The sequence below is a fragment of the Acomys russatus genome, chromosome 10, assembly GCF_903995435.1.
Source record: "Acomys russatus chromosome 10, mAcoRus1.1, whole genome shotgun sequence".
NCBI lineage: Eukaryota > Metazoa > Chordata > Mammalia > Rodentia > Muridae > Acomys > Acomys russatus.
The window spans coordinates 52122610-52138758 of record NC_067146.1 but is presented as its reverse complement, the minus strand read 5'-3'; the positions used below and the strand labels follow the sequence as shown (position 1 = coordinate 52138758).

General features: G+C 45.5%; 1 protein-coding gene across 1 annotated transcript in view; it reads left to right on the top strand.

The window, feature by feature from the left end:
* Pus7 (pseudouridine synthase 7) overlaps positions 1 to 13109 on the top strand; it is a 40979-nt gene extending 27870 nt beyond the window's left edge. The window contains exons 9-16 of the mRNA XM_051152137.1: positions 85 to 210; positions 3053 to 3114; positions 4196 to 4356; positions 5106 to 5232; positions 6249 to 6350; positions 10975 to 11104; positions 12151 to 12242; positions 12674 to 13109. Coding sequence (XP_051008094.1) covers positions 85 to 210; positions 3053 to 3114; positions 4196 to 4356; positions 5106 to 5232; positions 6249 to 6350; positions 10975 to 11104; positions 12151 to 12242; positions 12674 to 12810 — 937 coding nt within the window. The 3' untranslated portion in view covers positions 12811 to 13109. The remainder of the gene's footprint in view (positions 1 to 84; positions 211 to 3052; positions 3115 to 4195; positions 4357 to 5105; positions 5233 to 6248; positions 6351 to 10974; positions 11105 to 12150; positions 12243 to 12673) is intronic.
* Positions 13110 to 16149: the final 3040 nt, after the last annotated feature.

The window sequence follows — 16149 nt, the reverse complement described above, 5'->3', positions numbered from 1 at the left end:
TGAGGTGGAGACGCTGCTGTTAGATGGGCATCGTAGAATGTATTTGACTGTCCATTTTCCCATGCATAATTTGGCTCCCTACAGGAATATCACAGGAACGGATGAGCAAGTTCAACAAGCCATGCAGTCCCTGAAGGAGACCGGCTTCATTAACTACTATGGCATGCAAAGATTTGGGACCACAGCTGTCCCTACATACCAAGTTGGAAGGTCTGTATTTGATTTTCTAACATTTATCTATGTTTATCTTTTTATTGGGGGTGTGTTTTGTTAGGTCGTGGTTTGTTTGTTTTTAAGATTTATGTACATCAGTGCTCTGCCTTCCATGTACACCTGCATACCAGAAGAGGGCATCAGATCTCAATATAGATGGTTATGAGCCACCATGCTGTTGTGAGGAATTGAACTCAGGACCTCTGGAAGAACAGATAGTGCTCTTAACCTCTGAGCCATCTCTCCAGCCCCAACTAGGTCACGGTTTTTTAGACGTTGTCTTGCTATGTACCTCTGGCTGCATAGTGAGCATGAGGACCTGGCCTCAGATCCCTGCATCTGCACAGAAGCCAGGTGTGCCACACACATCTGTGACCCCAGGCCTGGAGACAAGTGGGTCCCTGGACCTCTCTGGCCAACTAGACTAGCCTAATCAGTGAGAAACTGAAAAAATAAGCTGGAGAGCCACCAAGGATGACTTTCAGTCCTCTAGATGCACATGTATGTAACACACACAGGCACACACACACACAGTTGAAAAGGATAAGACCTACTCCATTTTTTTTTTTTTTTGGCTTGGTTTTTCAAGACAGGGTTTCTCTGTGTAGCCTTGGCCATCCTGGACTCACTTTGTAGACCAGGCTGGCCTCGAACTCACAGCGATCCGCCTGCCTGTGCATCCCGGAGGTCTCAAACCCAAGGCGTGCCCATGGACCTCTTTTAACATGGTCCCAGTTGATGAGCCTTTCATCTGCCCTTCCCTCACCCTTCCAAGAAAACTCTAGAAGCTATCATTAGTAATGTGCAGTTTAAGAGCTTGGTTCACATTTAGATAATAGCAACACCCTCCGGGGTAAATTAGAGCAGAAATCTAATCAATAAATACTTGGCTCCCTAACCGTCCTGTGGGAATCCGAGTGTCCAGCAGGGACTGTGTTACACAAAGTAACTATTCACATGGGAGCCGGACGGGCGGTGGTTACACCCTGACCACGATATCAGAACATTTCTTTCTCGTTCTGTCTCAGCAAGGATAGCGCGCTTTGGGAGGGCTGCCCAAGCACACTGACTGAGCAGCAGGAGACCCAGTCTCTCCAGTCCAGTTTTCCAGCATCATCGGTCTGCTGCGTGGCAGCTCCTGTGAATGCTGGCAGTAAAGTGAGGCTCAAGTCCTGAGCCTCAACCCATCTGTAAAGTGGAGAGCGTACCAAACCTCACAGAGCGCTGGGAGTGAAGATGGTGTTTACGCAGCTCCTATTTGTAGGCTTAAGATGAACTAAGTGATTACTAAATAGAAATATTTGTAAATTAAGGCCAGGCAGGCATGTGGAGTCCAGGACAGCTATGTGGGAGGCTGAGGTAGGATTGTGAAAGGCCAGGCCAGCCTGGGCAACATAGAGTGACTTTGCCTGCTAATTAAAAAAAAAAAGCAACAAGAAAAAAGTTTAGGACTGGAGTGTGGCTCAGCCGATAGAGCACTTGCCTAGTGTACACGAAGCCCTATAGGTCTCCAGCACAAAAGAGGAAAAACCACTACAGTGACCAATAGGAAATACACATAAGCATAGTACAGGTTGTCGTGGGACAGAAAATTAAGGAAGAGTTGCATAGGCCCGTGTATTTTTAACTCATTTAGCAGAAGCACAGCCATGTGACCCTGTAGTCTTGTATTCTAGAAAAAGTTAGTGCAAATAATTGCTTGATAAAGTGCTGTCAGATTTGCTCAGAAACAGACGTTGCGTGAATTACCCACAGGTCAGTACAACTTAGTTCAGAGTATCAAACAATTTGTTTTCACGATGTCAGTCTACTGCCTACCTTCAGAGAATTTACGGTTATTACCATAGAGTTTCTAAAGGAAAAGGCCAAGACCCGGTATATAGTTAAACAGAAGATGGTTTGTATCCAGAATATATAAAGACAGTATATGAAAAGCTTTATTGTTGTCCATAGCAAAAGGACAGCCCAAACTTTTCATTAATGTTCTTTTGGCGTGTATTAATTACAGACTCTAATTGGTTTCATTATTTTCACATGGTACATACCCAGTCATGTTCTCCCTCCCTGCGTCCTCCCAGCTTTCTTCCCTTTCCTCATGTGTTCCATGTGTGTCCTTGAGGTTCATTAAAGTTGTTTATAGGAGCATGTGGATACCTTATCACTGAAGAAAGTGTGCACCAGTCGCACTACGGCAGCTGTGCCATGCTCAGAAGTCAGCACCCTCCCTGCTCCCACCTCCAGCTTTTATATTGTTTCCACTCCCTTCTCATGCTCCCTGGTCATTGGAGGAGATGATATATGTTTGTGTTGTAGGAGGAGTTGTGCATATTGAGTGTAATGCGTATAGAGGCCAGAAGAGGGCAGCAGATCCTGGAGCAGGAGTTACAGACACTTGAGCATGCTAGTCATGGGTGCTGGGAACCAACCTCAGGTCCTCTGCAAGAGCAATAAGCACTCTAAAGATGTATCTATTTATTATTTATACAGTGTTCTGCTTGTGTGTACACCTGCACACCCGAAGAGCCACGTGATCTCATTATAGATGGTTGTGAGCCACCATGTGGTTGCTGAGAATTGAACTCAGGACCTTTGGAAGAGCAGACAGTGCTCTTAACCTCTGAGCTATGTCTCCAGCCCCACAATAAGTACTCTTAACTAGAGAGCCATCCTTCCAGCCCCAGAGAAGCTTTTTACTGTAGGTAGTGGTCAGTGACATGCATACATTTTACTGCATACATTTGAATTTAATAAACTAATAAATGTTACTTGTTGCCATCTCAACAGTTGAGCTTATAGATCTTATGCAAAATTAAGTAATATAAAAACTGTTTAATTATAGAGCAATTCTACAGAATTCCTGGACAGAAGTCATGGATTTAATACTAAAACCCCGTTCTGGAGGTGAGAAAAGGATTTATGGTAAAATAAAATGCATAGAATGTATAGATAGATATGCATGGAATTACTTTAAATAAAAGTAACTATGAAGGTTATTATTTTAAAGTTCTTGATTTTTTTAAATATTATTATTATATCGTTTTGTTTTGTTTTGGTTTTGGAGACAGGGTTTCTCTGTGTAGCCTTGGCTGTTCTGGACTCACTTTGTAGACCAGACTGGCCTCGAACTCACAGTAGTCGGCCTGCCTCTGCCTCCCGAGTGCTGGGATTAAAGGCGTGCGCCACCACACGTGGCTATATTAAGAATTTTTAAATGCCATATCATTTTCACTGCTTTACATGTGGGGTTGAATTTTTAAGCTCTGTATCCTGTGTTAGCTCTTTATTCATCTAACGTATTCATGCATGGTTAGATGTACGTCAAGTAAATTCATTCCCCTTCAGTGCAAATGCTCTGGTTCAAATTAGTTGTATAAGAGTTGACTAAAAGTTTTCCAGGAAAACGCTCTAAAAGTATACTGTAAAGAGGGATTTAGTGGGCGGTGGTGGCACATGCCTTTAATCCCTGCACTCGGGAGACAGAGGCAGGCGGATTGCTGTAAGTTCGAGGCCAGCCTGGTCTACAAAGTTAGTCCAGGACAGCCAAGGCTACACAGAGAAACCCTGTCTCGAAAAAAAAAAAAAAAAAAAAAAAAAGAGAGAGAGAGAGAGAGAGAGATTTAACTGGTAGTTTATAAATTTTCAAAATAATAATACTCACTTAAGATAACTGTTAATTTGCAAGCTAAAAAATATTGTTTTTAATTTTAAATCAAGGAGCCCATTAAACTTAAGAGTGCAGTGGCCAAAGAAAAGGAGACACTCCTTCAAGGCTTGTCCGGTGCTGGGGTGATGATGACTGTTGAGACTTTTGCTGCTGGCAGAGCCCTAGAGAGTCAATTCCCTGGGCCCCTGAGTGTGACAAACTGTGAGCTTCTCCTTTACCGAGGACCAGTTCCCCAGCCTTAGGTTCCCTCGGAAGTGTGCTAAGTGATGCCCATTTTCCTGTTGGGCGAGTTTTATTGTAGCTTCTCTTCTCCCACAGCTGAAAAGGGGTACTTGGTGAAATGCAGAGAAGAGTGGGCCAAGACCAAAGACCCAGCCTCTGCCCTCAAGAAACTACCTGTGAAAAGGTGTGTGGAAGGGCAGCTGCTTCGAGGACTTTCCAAGTACGGAATGAAGAATATAGTCTCTGCATTTGGCATAGTGAGTGCAACTTGTTAAGTCAGGCGATGGCCAGAGGTGGTCAATGCTGCTTGAGCACAATCTTAAAGGATTCTAAAAGAATCCTTTAGTGGTCTTCAAAGGAGGGTGTGCCTCAGTCTGACCCTGCAAGGTGATAGGCAGACTGAGTGGGAAGCGATGGCAGTGTTTATTACGTTAGATGCCCAGGAAAGTATCTGTGGGACATATTTAATGTAATCGAATGGGATTTGAGAAATCCAGAACCCGTCATCGTATGGCCGTTTCTTTTAAAAACTCTCTTGTGTTTGTGCCCACGCAAGGCACGGGCATGTGCTTAAGCACACAGGAAAAGGCCAGGATAGCCTGTGCAAGGCCATTCTCTCTTTATATTGGGTCCGTGGAGATCAAATTCAGGAGTCAGGATTGGCTACAAGCACCTTTTCCCTGCTGAGCCATCCTACCGCACTGTACTGCCATTTCTCTGTCATCATCTTCACTGGAGCGTTAAACTGCCTAAGAAAGAATATTAGACAGGCTGTAGTAAGCGGTTGCCTGTTAGTCCCTTTTCAAGTAAAGGGCTCATATTGGTAATCACAGTTCATACGTACATGTGTCACTCAGGGCACCCAGTGCTCGCCCACTGAGCCACACTCCCAGCCCCGCAAACAGATACGAGGTCTGAGTTTCTTGCCACTAAACGAACAAAATACCTGGGGAAATGGCACTTTAAATGTTCAGAGTTCTTTTCCTGTTTTCTCCTTTCTCTGCAGATACCAAGAAATAATCGCCTAATGTATATCCATAGTTACCAAAGCTATGTGTGGAATAACATGGTGAGCAAAAGGATAGAAGACTATGGGCTGAAACCCGTGCCTGGGGACCTTGTTCTCAAAGGAGGTAACGTGGCATATGCTGCTGTCACTCAGCCAAATCAGGACACAGATATTTTATAGCAGTGTTTGAAACTGAGTTTGGCTACTAGTTCAGAAAGAGAAGTGTAGTAACTGGGAGATGGAATGGCCACACTAGCTCAGGCTGCTAGTTAGCATCACTAAGGAAAGTATATGTGTTTTGAATAAGAAGCCATGTCTGGGTCTCCAGCTAGTATAGCTGAATAACCTTTGGGCCAGTATTGGCTTCAGTCCTTAAAGTCATACTCTAGGCCTTCAAAAGGCGCACTCTTATGGACACGTCTCAGTGTTGAGTGTGTCCTAGGGCAGTTTCTTTGTGAACACCAGACTGGAGCTGACTTTGCTCGTGCGTGTGGCACAGTGCTCCAAAGCATTAACATAAGAAATGCTGGCTGGACCATGGTAGCACTCAGGAGGGAAAAGCAAGTGGATTTCTGTGAGTTCAAGACCAGCCAGGTCTACAAACAGAGTTCAGGACAGCCAGGGCGACACAGAGAAAACCCTGTCTCGAAAACAAACAAACAAAAAAAGAATTTTTATGTGGCCTAGAGCTGTGGCTCAGCTGTAAAAAGCGCTGGCTGCTCTTCTGAAGAGCCAGGTTCCATCCCCAGCACCTATGTGGTGGCTCACAACTGTCTGTAACTCCATTTCCAGGGCATCCAACACCTGCTTCTGGCTTCCGAGTTTCTGCCACACATAGTGCACAGACATACATACAGGCAAATCACACAGAATAAAAGTGCCAGTACCCTGCTCACTGTGAAGCACCGCCATGTGTCTGGCCTACACTCTGCCTGCATTGCTCTGTCGCAGCAGTGCTGGGAACTATTCAGATTTTCACAAGGTTCCTCAGCTGACTGAAAAGGGGGGACCTAAGCTTCCTGGGCCTCTGCACCCCGACACCTTGTACTTTTGACTCACTTAGATGTGTATAATTTTAGGAAGCCGAATTCATGAAGAATGCTTTCTCTCTTAACCTGCTGTTTACTTGTGGATTTGTAGCCACGGCCACCTACATTGAGGAAGATGATGTTAATAGCTACTCCATTCATGACGTGGTGATGCCTTTGCCTGGTTTTGATGTCATCTACCCCAAACATAAAAGTAAGTTCCATGTGTGGGCCAAATCGTTAAAACAGGTGTGATGTGATTAAGCTGGCAGTAGCCAGACTGAAGCCAAGAGAGACTCAGTACCTGAAACATAATCTTTTTGGTTTTTTCAAGACAGGGTTTCTCTGTGTAGCTTTGGCTGTCCTAGACTCGCTTTGTAGACCAGGCTGGCCTTGAACTTACAGCGATCCACCTACCTCTGCCTCCCGAGTGCTGGGATTCAAGGCATGCGCCACAACGCCCGGCTTTGAAACATAATCTTAAAGCTTCCTTTCTAGCACATTTTTATAGAGAGTTAGCCTTCAAAAATATTTAAACAGCTGAATGTGATGGCTAGCCAGCAGAGACTGACAGATCTCTGGAAAACCAAGGCTAGCCTGGTCTACAAAGCAAGTTCCAGGGCTACTTAGAAATACATATGTGAACAATAAATTTATTTTATATGAACAATAACTTTTTTTCTATGGTGAAGGTCTCCCAGAAAGTAAGGTATTCAGGAGGATAATATAAGTTATTAGCTACTCCACTGCAGAGTCATGGTCCTGTGAGGTCCTGTGAGCCCAGATGCTGAGGCTGGAAGATTGCTTCCCATTCTCCAGACTTTGTTTCTGTCACTTTCATGGATGCTCTTGGTGGCAGAGGGAGGACTTGCAACTTCTGTGAGCCAGAGATTCAGAGTCAGGAAAAGAACAGCCCTGAGCAGTTGGGAAGAGCTGACCCAGTACCTACTCCCAGCCAGCACTGGCCTACATAGTCAGAGGGCTAGAATTCTACTTACTAGTGGTACGTTCCCTGAAATTTTGTAATTAGAAAATGGTTAGCACTAAACTCCTTCCTGCCTGATGGGGACACCTCTAGGCAGGTTTATTGAGATCTGACTTCTAAGTCGTCCACATCCATACCTGGACTGCTGACCTCACTGACGAGATGGTGCTGGATTGGAGGAGAGAGGGAGGGAGGTGGGCAGGGGCCAAGGAGAGAGCTTAAGGTGCTCTGAGCTGGTGGCCACTCAGCCTCCCTGGGGGTCTGTTGATTCTGCCTCTTCTTTCTGGAGGTGTGACTTTTCCTGTTTTTGTTTGATGCAGGCAGGTATAGGTTTTGGCACTTGGTGCTTCCTTACTCTTTCTCTGAGGATGCCCCCCTCCTTTTTGCCACATGGCTGACCTCTGTGCCTCACTCAAATGGCCTGGCTTTCTCTCTTCCTCTTCTCCATCCTTCTTTGGACAGCAGCTGAGAGCTACAGCTTGCCTCCCTTGGAATTTTTCTTTTAAATTCTGATAAAATTGTGCTTTTTATTTTTATTTATTTATTTATTTTATTTTTTTTTTTAAAGACTTATTTATTTATTATTATGTATACAGTGTCTGTCCGCATGTTCACCTGCAGGCCAGAAGAGGGCATTAGATCACATTATAGATGGTTGTAAACCACCATGTGGTTGCTGGGAATTGAACTCAGGACCTTCGGAAGAATAGGCGGTGCTCTTAACCACTGAGCCATCTCTCCAGCCCCAAATTGTGCTTTTTAAAAAGGGAGGAAAAAAAGCAAAGCTTGTTTTAGTTAGGGTGCTCCCGGAACAGATAGCATAAACAGAGATAAAAAAGGGGGGACTTATGAGAGGCACTGGCTTACCCGATCCTAGCTCCTGAGAAACCCCAGGCTGTCTACATGCTAGAGAACCAGGGAAGCCATTGGTCTGACTGTCAGTTGGGCGCTTCAGGTACAAGGTTCTGCGTGTGCAAGCCGTGAGGTCCAGGAGCAGGAGAAAAAATGGTGTTCCAGGTCTGGGCAAGAGAGAGCTTTTTTGCCTTTCCTCTGTTTAGGGCATGTCCACAGGGAGAGGACTCTTCCACACCGAGTCCCCTCACTCACAGCCAATCTCAGCCGAACGGCTATCATGGACACCTGTAGGGTGGCCTGGTAAGTTGGTCTAATTAAAGCAAATTCCCCCAGGCTTCCCTTTCAACAGCGGTGCTAGAGGCTCAGCTGAAACAGGAGAATAAGTCATGTTGGCCAATTCGCTGCCCCAGGGTCCAGTTTTGTTTCTGTTGTTGAGATAAAGCAACTTGACCAGAGGCAACTAACTTGAGGAGGAGAGGATGTACGTGGCTTACACAACCCAGTCACACTCACTCATGCCTGGGAGTCAGCGCAGGAACTCAGGAAAGGTGCTCACTGCCTTGCTTCCTCTGGCCTGCTCAGACAAGCCAAGACCACCTGTCCAGGGACGGCACCACCCATGGTGGGCTGGACCTTTCTACATGCACCAGCAGTCGGGAAAAATGCCCGACAGACATGCCACAGGCCAGTCTGGTGGGAGCCGTTCCTTAGTCAAGGTCCCCTTCTCCCAGGTGACTCTAGTTTGTGTCAAGTTAACAAAAACTAACAGGTACACCAAGTATCCATTAGTCAAACTGATACCCTAAGTCGGACGTCACAGAAGAGAAGAGTGTTCCCTCCCGCCCTTCTTCCTCTCAGTATCTGGGACTTGCCTGGCTCCAATAAAAAAAAAAAAAGTAAATTTAGCAGACGCTTTGACAAAGCCATTCATGAAGGACACACCCTACTAGGTACACTTAGGCATTTGGGCCTATAACATGACCACATCTAGTACCCTGAAGTTCTTAGGGGCACAGGGAAGGCCGCCTTCTTTCCTTGTCCCTGTATTTCCAACAGTGTAATGACTCACTTGAGTAAAGAAACGAATTGAGGCCTGGAGAGATGGCTCAGTGGCTAAGAGCACTGTCTGTTCTTCCAGAGGTTCTGAGTTCAATTCTCAGCAACCACATGGTGGTTCACAACCATCTGTAATGTGATCTGATGCCCTCTTCAGGCATGCAGGTGTACATACAGATAGAGCAGGCACGTACATAAAATAAATATTTAAAAAAAAAAAACAGAAACGAGTTGAGTGTATTCCTAAATCGTGTCATACTTGTAAATAGTATAGGGTGAAGTTTGTGTTAATAATAGGAACACTCGTTACCGAAGCCCCGAATGTAAATCCTCACAGTCAGGCCTCCGGAAATGTATGCGCTGGCATAGCACTGTGGAAGCTGAGGCGAGGAAGTTCTCAGTCAGGGGCTCCCAGGCCACACAGCATCCTAGAGAGATGGCCCAGTGGTCAAGTGAGACTATTATTCTTACAGACAAATTCAGATCCCACACCCCATTGGGTGGGGCACATCTGCCTGCAGCTTAAGCCCCTGCAGGATCCAGTGCCTTCCTAGGCATACACACAGAAACATATATGCTTATACACACACACACACACACACACACACACACACACACACACACACACACTTACATAAAAAGTAAAAGTGAAGGTGGGTGTGGTGGCGCACACCTTTAATCCTGGCACTTGGGAGGCAGAGGCTGTCGGATTGCTGTGAGTTCAAGGGCAGCCTGGTCTACAAAGTGAGTCCAGAACAGCCAAGGCTATACAGAGAAACCCTGTCTCAAAAACAAAACAAAGCAAAAAGAAAAACAAAAGCGAAAAAAAGAAAAGAACCCCCCCCCAAAAAAAAGCCCAAAACGTAAAAGTGAAAAAAATGTTTAATTGTAAAAACAAATTTAGTTTGATAGTAGCTTATAAAAAATTAAGGGCCAGGAAGGCTGCGTGGAGGAGCACACCTTTAATCCTAACACTCAGGAGGCAGAGGCTGGAGGATCACCATGAGGTTGAGGCCAACCATGGCTACTTAGTGAGACCTTGTCTCCAAAGAAAGAAAGAAAGAAGAAAAAGAAACCATTAAGGGCCAGCAAGATGGGTAAAGGCACGTACTGTATGACAGTGCAAATCTGCCAGAAGTCTCTGACCGTGAAGTCAAGCAAAGGAAAACTCCAGTGTTGCCCTCTGACCTCTCTCTCTCTCTCTGTCACACGCCTTTAGTCCCAGCACTAGGGGGGCAGAGGCACGTGGATCTCTTAACTTTGAGGCCAGCCTGGTCCACAAAGTGAGTTCCAGGACATTCAGGGATACACAGAGAAACCCTGTCTCGGACAAATAGTTTATAAAACAACAACAAAAATAAAGTATCTGGAGTTACCGTTGAGTCCTCTTATCCTGGGGCAGATAAACCAAAAATGTCGAAGGGAGGACAGTTGAAGTCAAATGAACCCAGTTACCGCCCCAGCACCTAGGGGTGGGTGTGGAGGGCGGTCAGTCCACCATGTTTCAGAGAAGCTGACAGAGTGCATTGTGCAGGAAAACAGACCTTTCTGCAGTGGGAGGGACCTTCTGACACTGCTTCCTGTAGCAGCCCCCACAGATGGCATGTGGGAATACTAGAAAACACCTGTGGGCTGAGGTGACCCAGGTGGTTTCTAGGGTCTCCTGTTTTTAAACATTTAGAGTCACCGTGTTATCAGCTGCATTTACAAACTCTGTGTGAAGTGGCTTTCTGAAACTGGCTTAGAAACTTTATGCTGCAAGCTATGTGGCTGACCACACCACAGGTTCACTAGCTGAAGCTGCCGGTACCCCCTTAGGCCTGGTGACTCAGTCTCTGGAGTTAACTCACTTTGTTGGGGCGGTCTGACTAGAAATGCCTGTTGAAGGTAACCTGCTGACAGACAGCATTCCAACTCACTGTTTGTGTTTTTGTATTATTAGTTAGTGAGGCCTACAGGGAAATGCTCATGGCAGACAGTCTTGATATTGACAACATGAGGCACACAATTCGAGATTACTCCTTATCGGGGGCCTACCGCAAGGTCATTATCCGGCCTCAGAATGTCAGCTGGTGAGTACAGACTGACGCAGAACTGGAGTACTTTATAGAATCACAAGATTTTGTGCTCCCTCTCATATTCTCTCTCTCTCTCTCTCTCTCTCTCTCTCTCTCTCTCTCTCTGTCTCTCTGTCTCTCTCTCTCTCTCTCTCTCTGTGTGTGTGTGTGTGTGTGTGTGTGTGTGTGTGTGTGTGTGTTTCTGTGCTCAAACCCAGCATATAAACACTCCATAGCTGTTGACTGTTGACTGTACTGCTGCCACCAGTTGGTATTTCTCAGGTGATAAGAAATGAGTGTTGTGGGCTGGAGAGATGGCTCAGAGGTTAAGAGGACTGGCTGCTCTTCCAGAGGTTCTGGGTTCAATTCCCAGCACCCACATGGTGGCTCACAGCCATCTATAATGAGATCTGGTGACCTCTTCTGGTGCTCAAGTGTACATGTAGGCAGAATACTTTATACATAGTAAAAACATCTTTAAAAAAATAAAGAAAAACAAATGAGTGTTGGGAGGCAGAGACAGGCGGGTCTCTGTGAGTTTGAGGCTATCCTAGTCTACAAAGCGAGTCTAGGACAGCAAAGGCTACAACAGAGAAACCCTGTCTCTGGAAAAAAGAAAGAAAGCAAAGTCCTGAACTAGTTGCCAGTTGCCAGGAAGTTCTCTTTCCCTCTTCTCTTTCTTTTCCTGCTATGGGCAACAGTCGGTAGAGGTGGGTTTTACTTTCTACACTCTGGAGACAGAAGGTGGTGGCAGCAGTGCCCACTGTGCAGAGAGTAAATGCCATGGGTACCTCCACCTCTCCTGTGCCAAGTGCAGCCCGCCATGCTAGGCAAACGTTCCAGGTCATTTCTACTGTCTGATGCCATTTGTCATCTACTATACAGTAGATGGTACTATAAGGTTACTATAAAGGCAGCTGTTACACATAAAATCCGTCCTGCTGTGTTCCTGGGGCGGCCTGCCAGTCACCCTGTATGTCTTCCTTTCTTAACAAATGGGGGTGAAGAGCTCTGTGCCGTCTGAGTGTTCACGTTCGTGCTTATCTTCCTGTATTTTTAAGGGAAGTCGTTGCATATGATGACCCTAAAATCCCACTTTTCAACACGGACGTGGACAACCTGGAAGGAAAACCACCGCCGGTCTTTGCTTCCGGTAAATCAGCAAGATGTGTCGCACATGCATGCACACACAAACACAAACACACACACACAAATACGTACATACAAACATATACACACACAAACCTATACACACACACACAGGAAGATGGGAGGACACTGTTGGGGGGGGGGCTGGTTCTCTTCACTCTGGGGGTCCCAAGGATCAAGTTGAAGTCACCAGGCCTGGTGGCAGGTGTTCTTACCTAATGGGCCGTCTGCCAGCCCTACCTGCCCTGTTTATCAAGGTTCCTGAGTGAAGCTGCCACATCCTTCCAGCTGGCTCATAAGCTCACGTGCTGTCATTTCTGTGTCTCGTTCTCTGTGGATCCTTCGGGGGAGTGGAACCATAGGGGAACGGGTGCAGCTTTGGGGGAGTCTTGTGACCTCTGGCTTCTGAGCATGCTCTTCTTTCTCGCCTGGCAGAAGGCAAGTACAAGGCTCTGAAGATGGACTTTTCGCTTCCTCCTTCTACTTACGCCACCATGGCCATTCGAGAAGTGCTAAAAATGGACACTAGCATCAAGAACCAGACCCAGCTAAATACAAACTGGCTCCGCTGAGCAGGGCGCTGCCGCAGAGGAGGCGTTGACTTTCCTGCTTGCCGCCTTCTGTTCTTTTCTCTCTCAAGTGCTGACTCATGTTTGGAATTTGAAACTTTTATAGTAAAGGATTATTTGTATTTTTTAAAGTTTTTATCAGCTTAAATAATTTGCAGTGTTTGTACACATATATAAGTCCTGAGGATCCTAATGATAGCTCAGAAAATATAAATTGGTCAGAATATACTTTAGGTGCTTAAATTCTAGTACAGTATCAGCTTTCTGGCTTTATAACAATAAAAGGAGGGGTCTTTGGTTTAAAGTAGCAGCTTTAGGTTTTGCTGTGCACATGAAAGATAAATGAGAATTTAGCAAGTCCATGGTGGGATTACACAGTGGCTCATCCAAAGACCCAATGCAGCAGACAGACCTTGACTATGGATGCTAGTGAGTCCACACTTAACACACACTGCTTGTGGTGGTTTCAGTGGTAACAGACCGCCCACGGGCTTATAAACACAGAGTGGTTTCCACTGTGCGACTGTGTGTCAGTCGGATTCAGGAGAGCGTTTGTATACATCTGAGCTGCGGTGACTTTTGTGTTTACAGTGTCAGCATCCTTCAGGGGAGGCTTTTCCTTGATATAAGCATGTTGTTCTTCCTGGGGGAGGTCTGATTTACTCTAGGTGCCTTTTATCTATTTGCACTAGACTCAAAAGTAAATGGTGATCAACAACAAAACCTAGGAAACTGAAAAGGGCTCCTTACTGGCAGCGCTAACCGTCTGTCACCAACTGCTTAACGTTTCCACCACGGCACTGCAGCCCCTTTCTCTGAAAGGATGGATACGGCTTCCCGAAGTTGTGTAACATGACTCTACCAGTTTTACTTTCTATTATTTTTAGAAGCAAATGTAATAAATATTTTTAAGAATTCCTTTCTACTAATTATGTAAATAAATCAAATAAATATTCTAAAACTGAGTGCCCGTAAAAATCTTGTCCCTGGCTAAAGGAAAGCAAGGCACTCAGTGAGTGGAGGATCCTTGGCTGGCGTCATCCAGTGTGGGATGTAAGTATCACATGAAACAGTATCCACTGGGGCGACTGCTGACGTGGTCTTGACTCAAGGTTATCCCTCCCCGGGGTCACTCCCTAGGCTCCCAGGGTGCTTTCTGGAGTGAAAGAAATGCCTGGAGAAGAGAGGGAATGGCATGTGCCCTGGATCTGGCCAAGAAAGCACAGTTGGGAGCCACTGATGTGTTCGATCCTTCCCTCACACTGGTCTGTACCACAGCTAAGACTTCAGAAGAGCTAACCCTTTCAGCTGGCTCGCTTCTAAAGACCCTTTGCCTGCAAGGTCAGACTTACTAAACATACTGGTTCTGCCTGTACTCCATTCGCAGGCTGACTTATTTCTGAGCAGACTTAGGCTCCTGTTGGAAGAATATACCATACTACATGTAAATTCACATGTAAGCAAAGAAGCTCAGCCCACAGCCCTCATCTGGGAAATACTTTAAGCCCTGTGTGAGCAGTTAATTTTTCTGCTCACAGCCAATTTCGCCCATTTACATATGTCCTTCTCTTTGAAATTACATTTTATATGTGTACACATAATCTTTTTTATAATTACATTTTATTGTCTGTGTGTGCGTGCCTATTTGTGTGTTCACGTACACGTCTCAGCATGCATGTGGGTGTCAGAGAACAATTCCAGGAGTTGGTTCTCTCTTTCTATCATGAATCTCAGGGATCAAACTCAGGCCATCAGACTTGACAACAAGCGCCTTTCTTTATTCACTGGCTACCTCAACAGCTCCCTGGATAGGTGTCTTGTTAAACACTAGTGGAAAAATAATGGTTTGAGGCAGGTTCTTCAAGCTGGCTTGAAACTTGAGGACGTATGTTTCACTCTAGAGATTTGGTGTGAAGTAAGCTGTCAGCTTAGCATGGAAGTCAGGGCACTTCCCTTGATGTTGACAGGAGGAAAACGACTCAAGCAAGTTTACAAATTGGAGCTTTTCTAGTGCAAACTTGAAGCAAATAAAGCTAAGTGTGGTGGCACTCCTGCTGGCCAGCCCTGGGGAGGCAGGACTGTCGTGAGTTCCAGGCCAGACAACAAAGTTTCCACTTGACAAATGCCTAACTGAGTTTAAAAGAGGTGGGGCTTAGGGGCTCACCTCTTAAATCTCAGCACTGTAGGCAGAGGGAGCCAGATCTCAGTGAGTTAGAGGCCAGTCTAGTGTACATAGCAGGTTCCAGGACAGCCAGGGGTGCATAGTGAGACACTCAACAAAGAAAAGAAAATGACAGTTTTTACTTTGTCAGTCTTAAAGGTTTGTTTGATTTTGTGTTGCTTTCAAGTGGACAAATTCTAGCCAAGGCTGGCCTTAACCCTAACAGTCCTAGCAGGCCTTCCAGTGCGCTAAGACTATAGGCATGGCTCCTATGAAATGCTTTTATCCATGGTTTCCTATCACAGACACAAAGTACCAGATGGCTGCTACTAAACATAAGAATCAATGCCTCACTCTTACCTCTCTGAGGCTCAGGGAACATCATGGAAGAGACAGAGGACAGAAAAAAAAATACAGGATCCAGAAGACAGGAGGGGCTATGGAATGCTGTCTTCTAGGAGTGCCGTGGCCATTGCAACCAAAGATCACAAAGCTGTTGCATCTGTGAAGAGTGAATCGTGCAATGGGGAGAGAGTCTCGGGGCCGTGTTTTTCCATGCAGAAAAGAAAAGGCCACGGACATGAGAAAATAACTTATGGGGGAGAGGTGGGAGGTTGGCATATGGGGGTGGCGAGAGTAATGGATGTATTCGATATGCCTGTAAAATTGTCAAAGAGCAGGCGCGACAGTTGTCTCAAAGCTGATGGCTTTCAGGGTCTTCAAGTTTTCATGCAGGTTGCTGTTACACTAATGAGAAAGAAAAAGGGAACAAAACTCTACCGGATCTGGTGGCAATGTCTGTAGTCAAGTTACCGGGAGGTAGAGGCAAGAGATTGCTTGATTCCAGGAGTTTGGAGCCAGCCCAGGCAACATAGTGAGCAAAACCTCATCTCAAAAAAAAAAAAAAAAAATTTTTTTTTCCTCCTTGATTCCTAAGTCTACCAATAAGTCGACAGCAGCTGCAGTAGTGCATGTAGTATTTGTACTGGGATAGGCTGTGAGGCCAATTTGAATGAAAAGAACATGTGTGTAATAACTAAACAAAATACAGAGTTTCCCAAGTGCCAGTTTGGGGCTTTTGTTTTGTATTGGTATTTTAAAACAAGGTCTCACTAGGCTGCTTCTTTTTTTTTTTTTTTAAGGATTTATTTATTACTTATACAGTATTCTGCCTGCGGGTA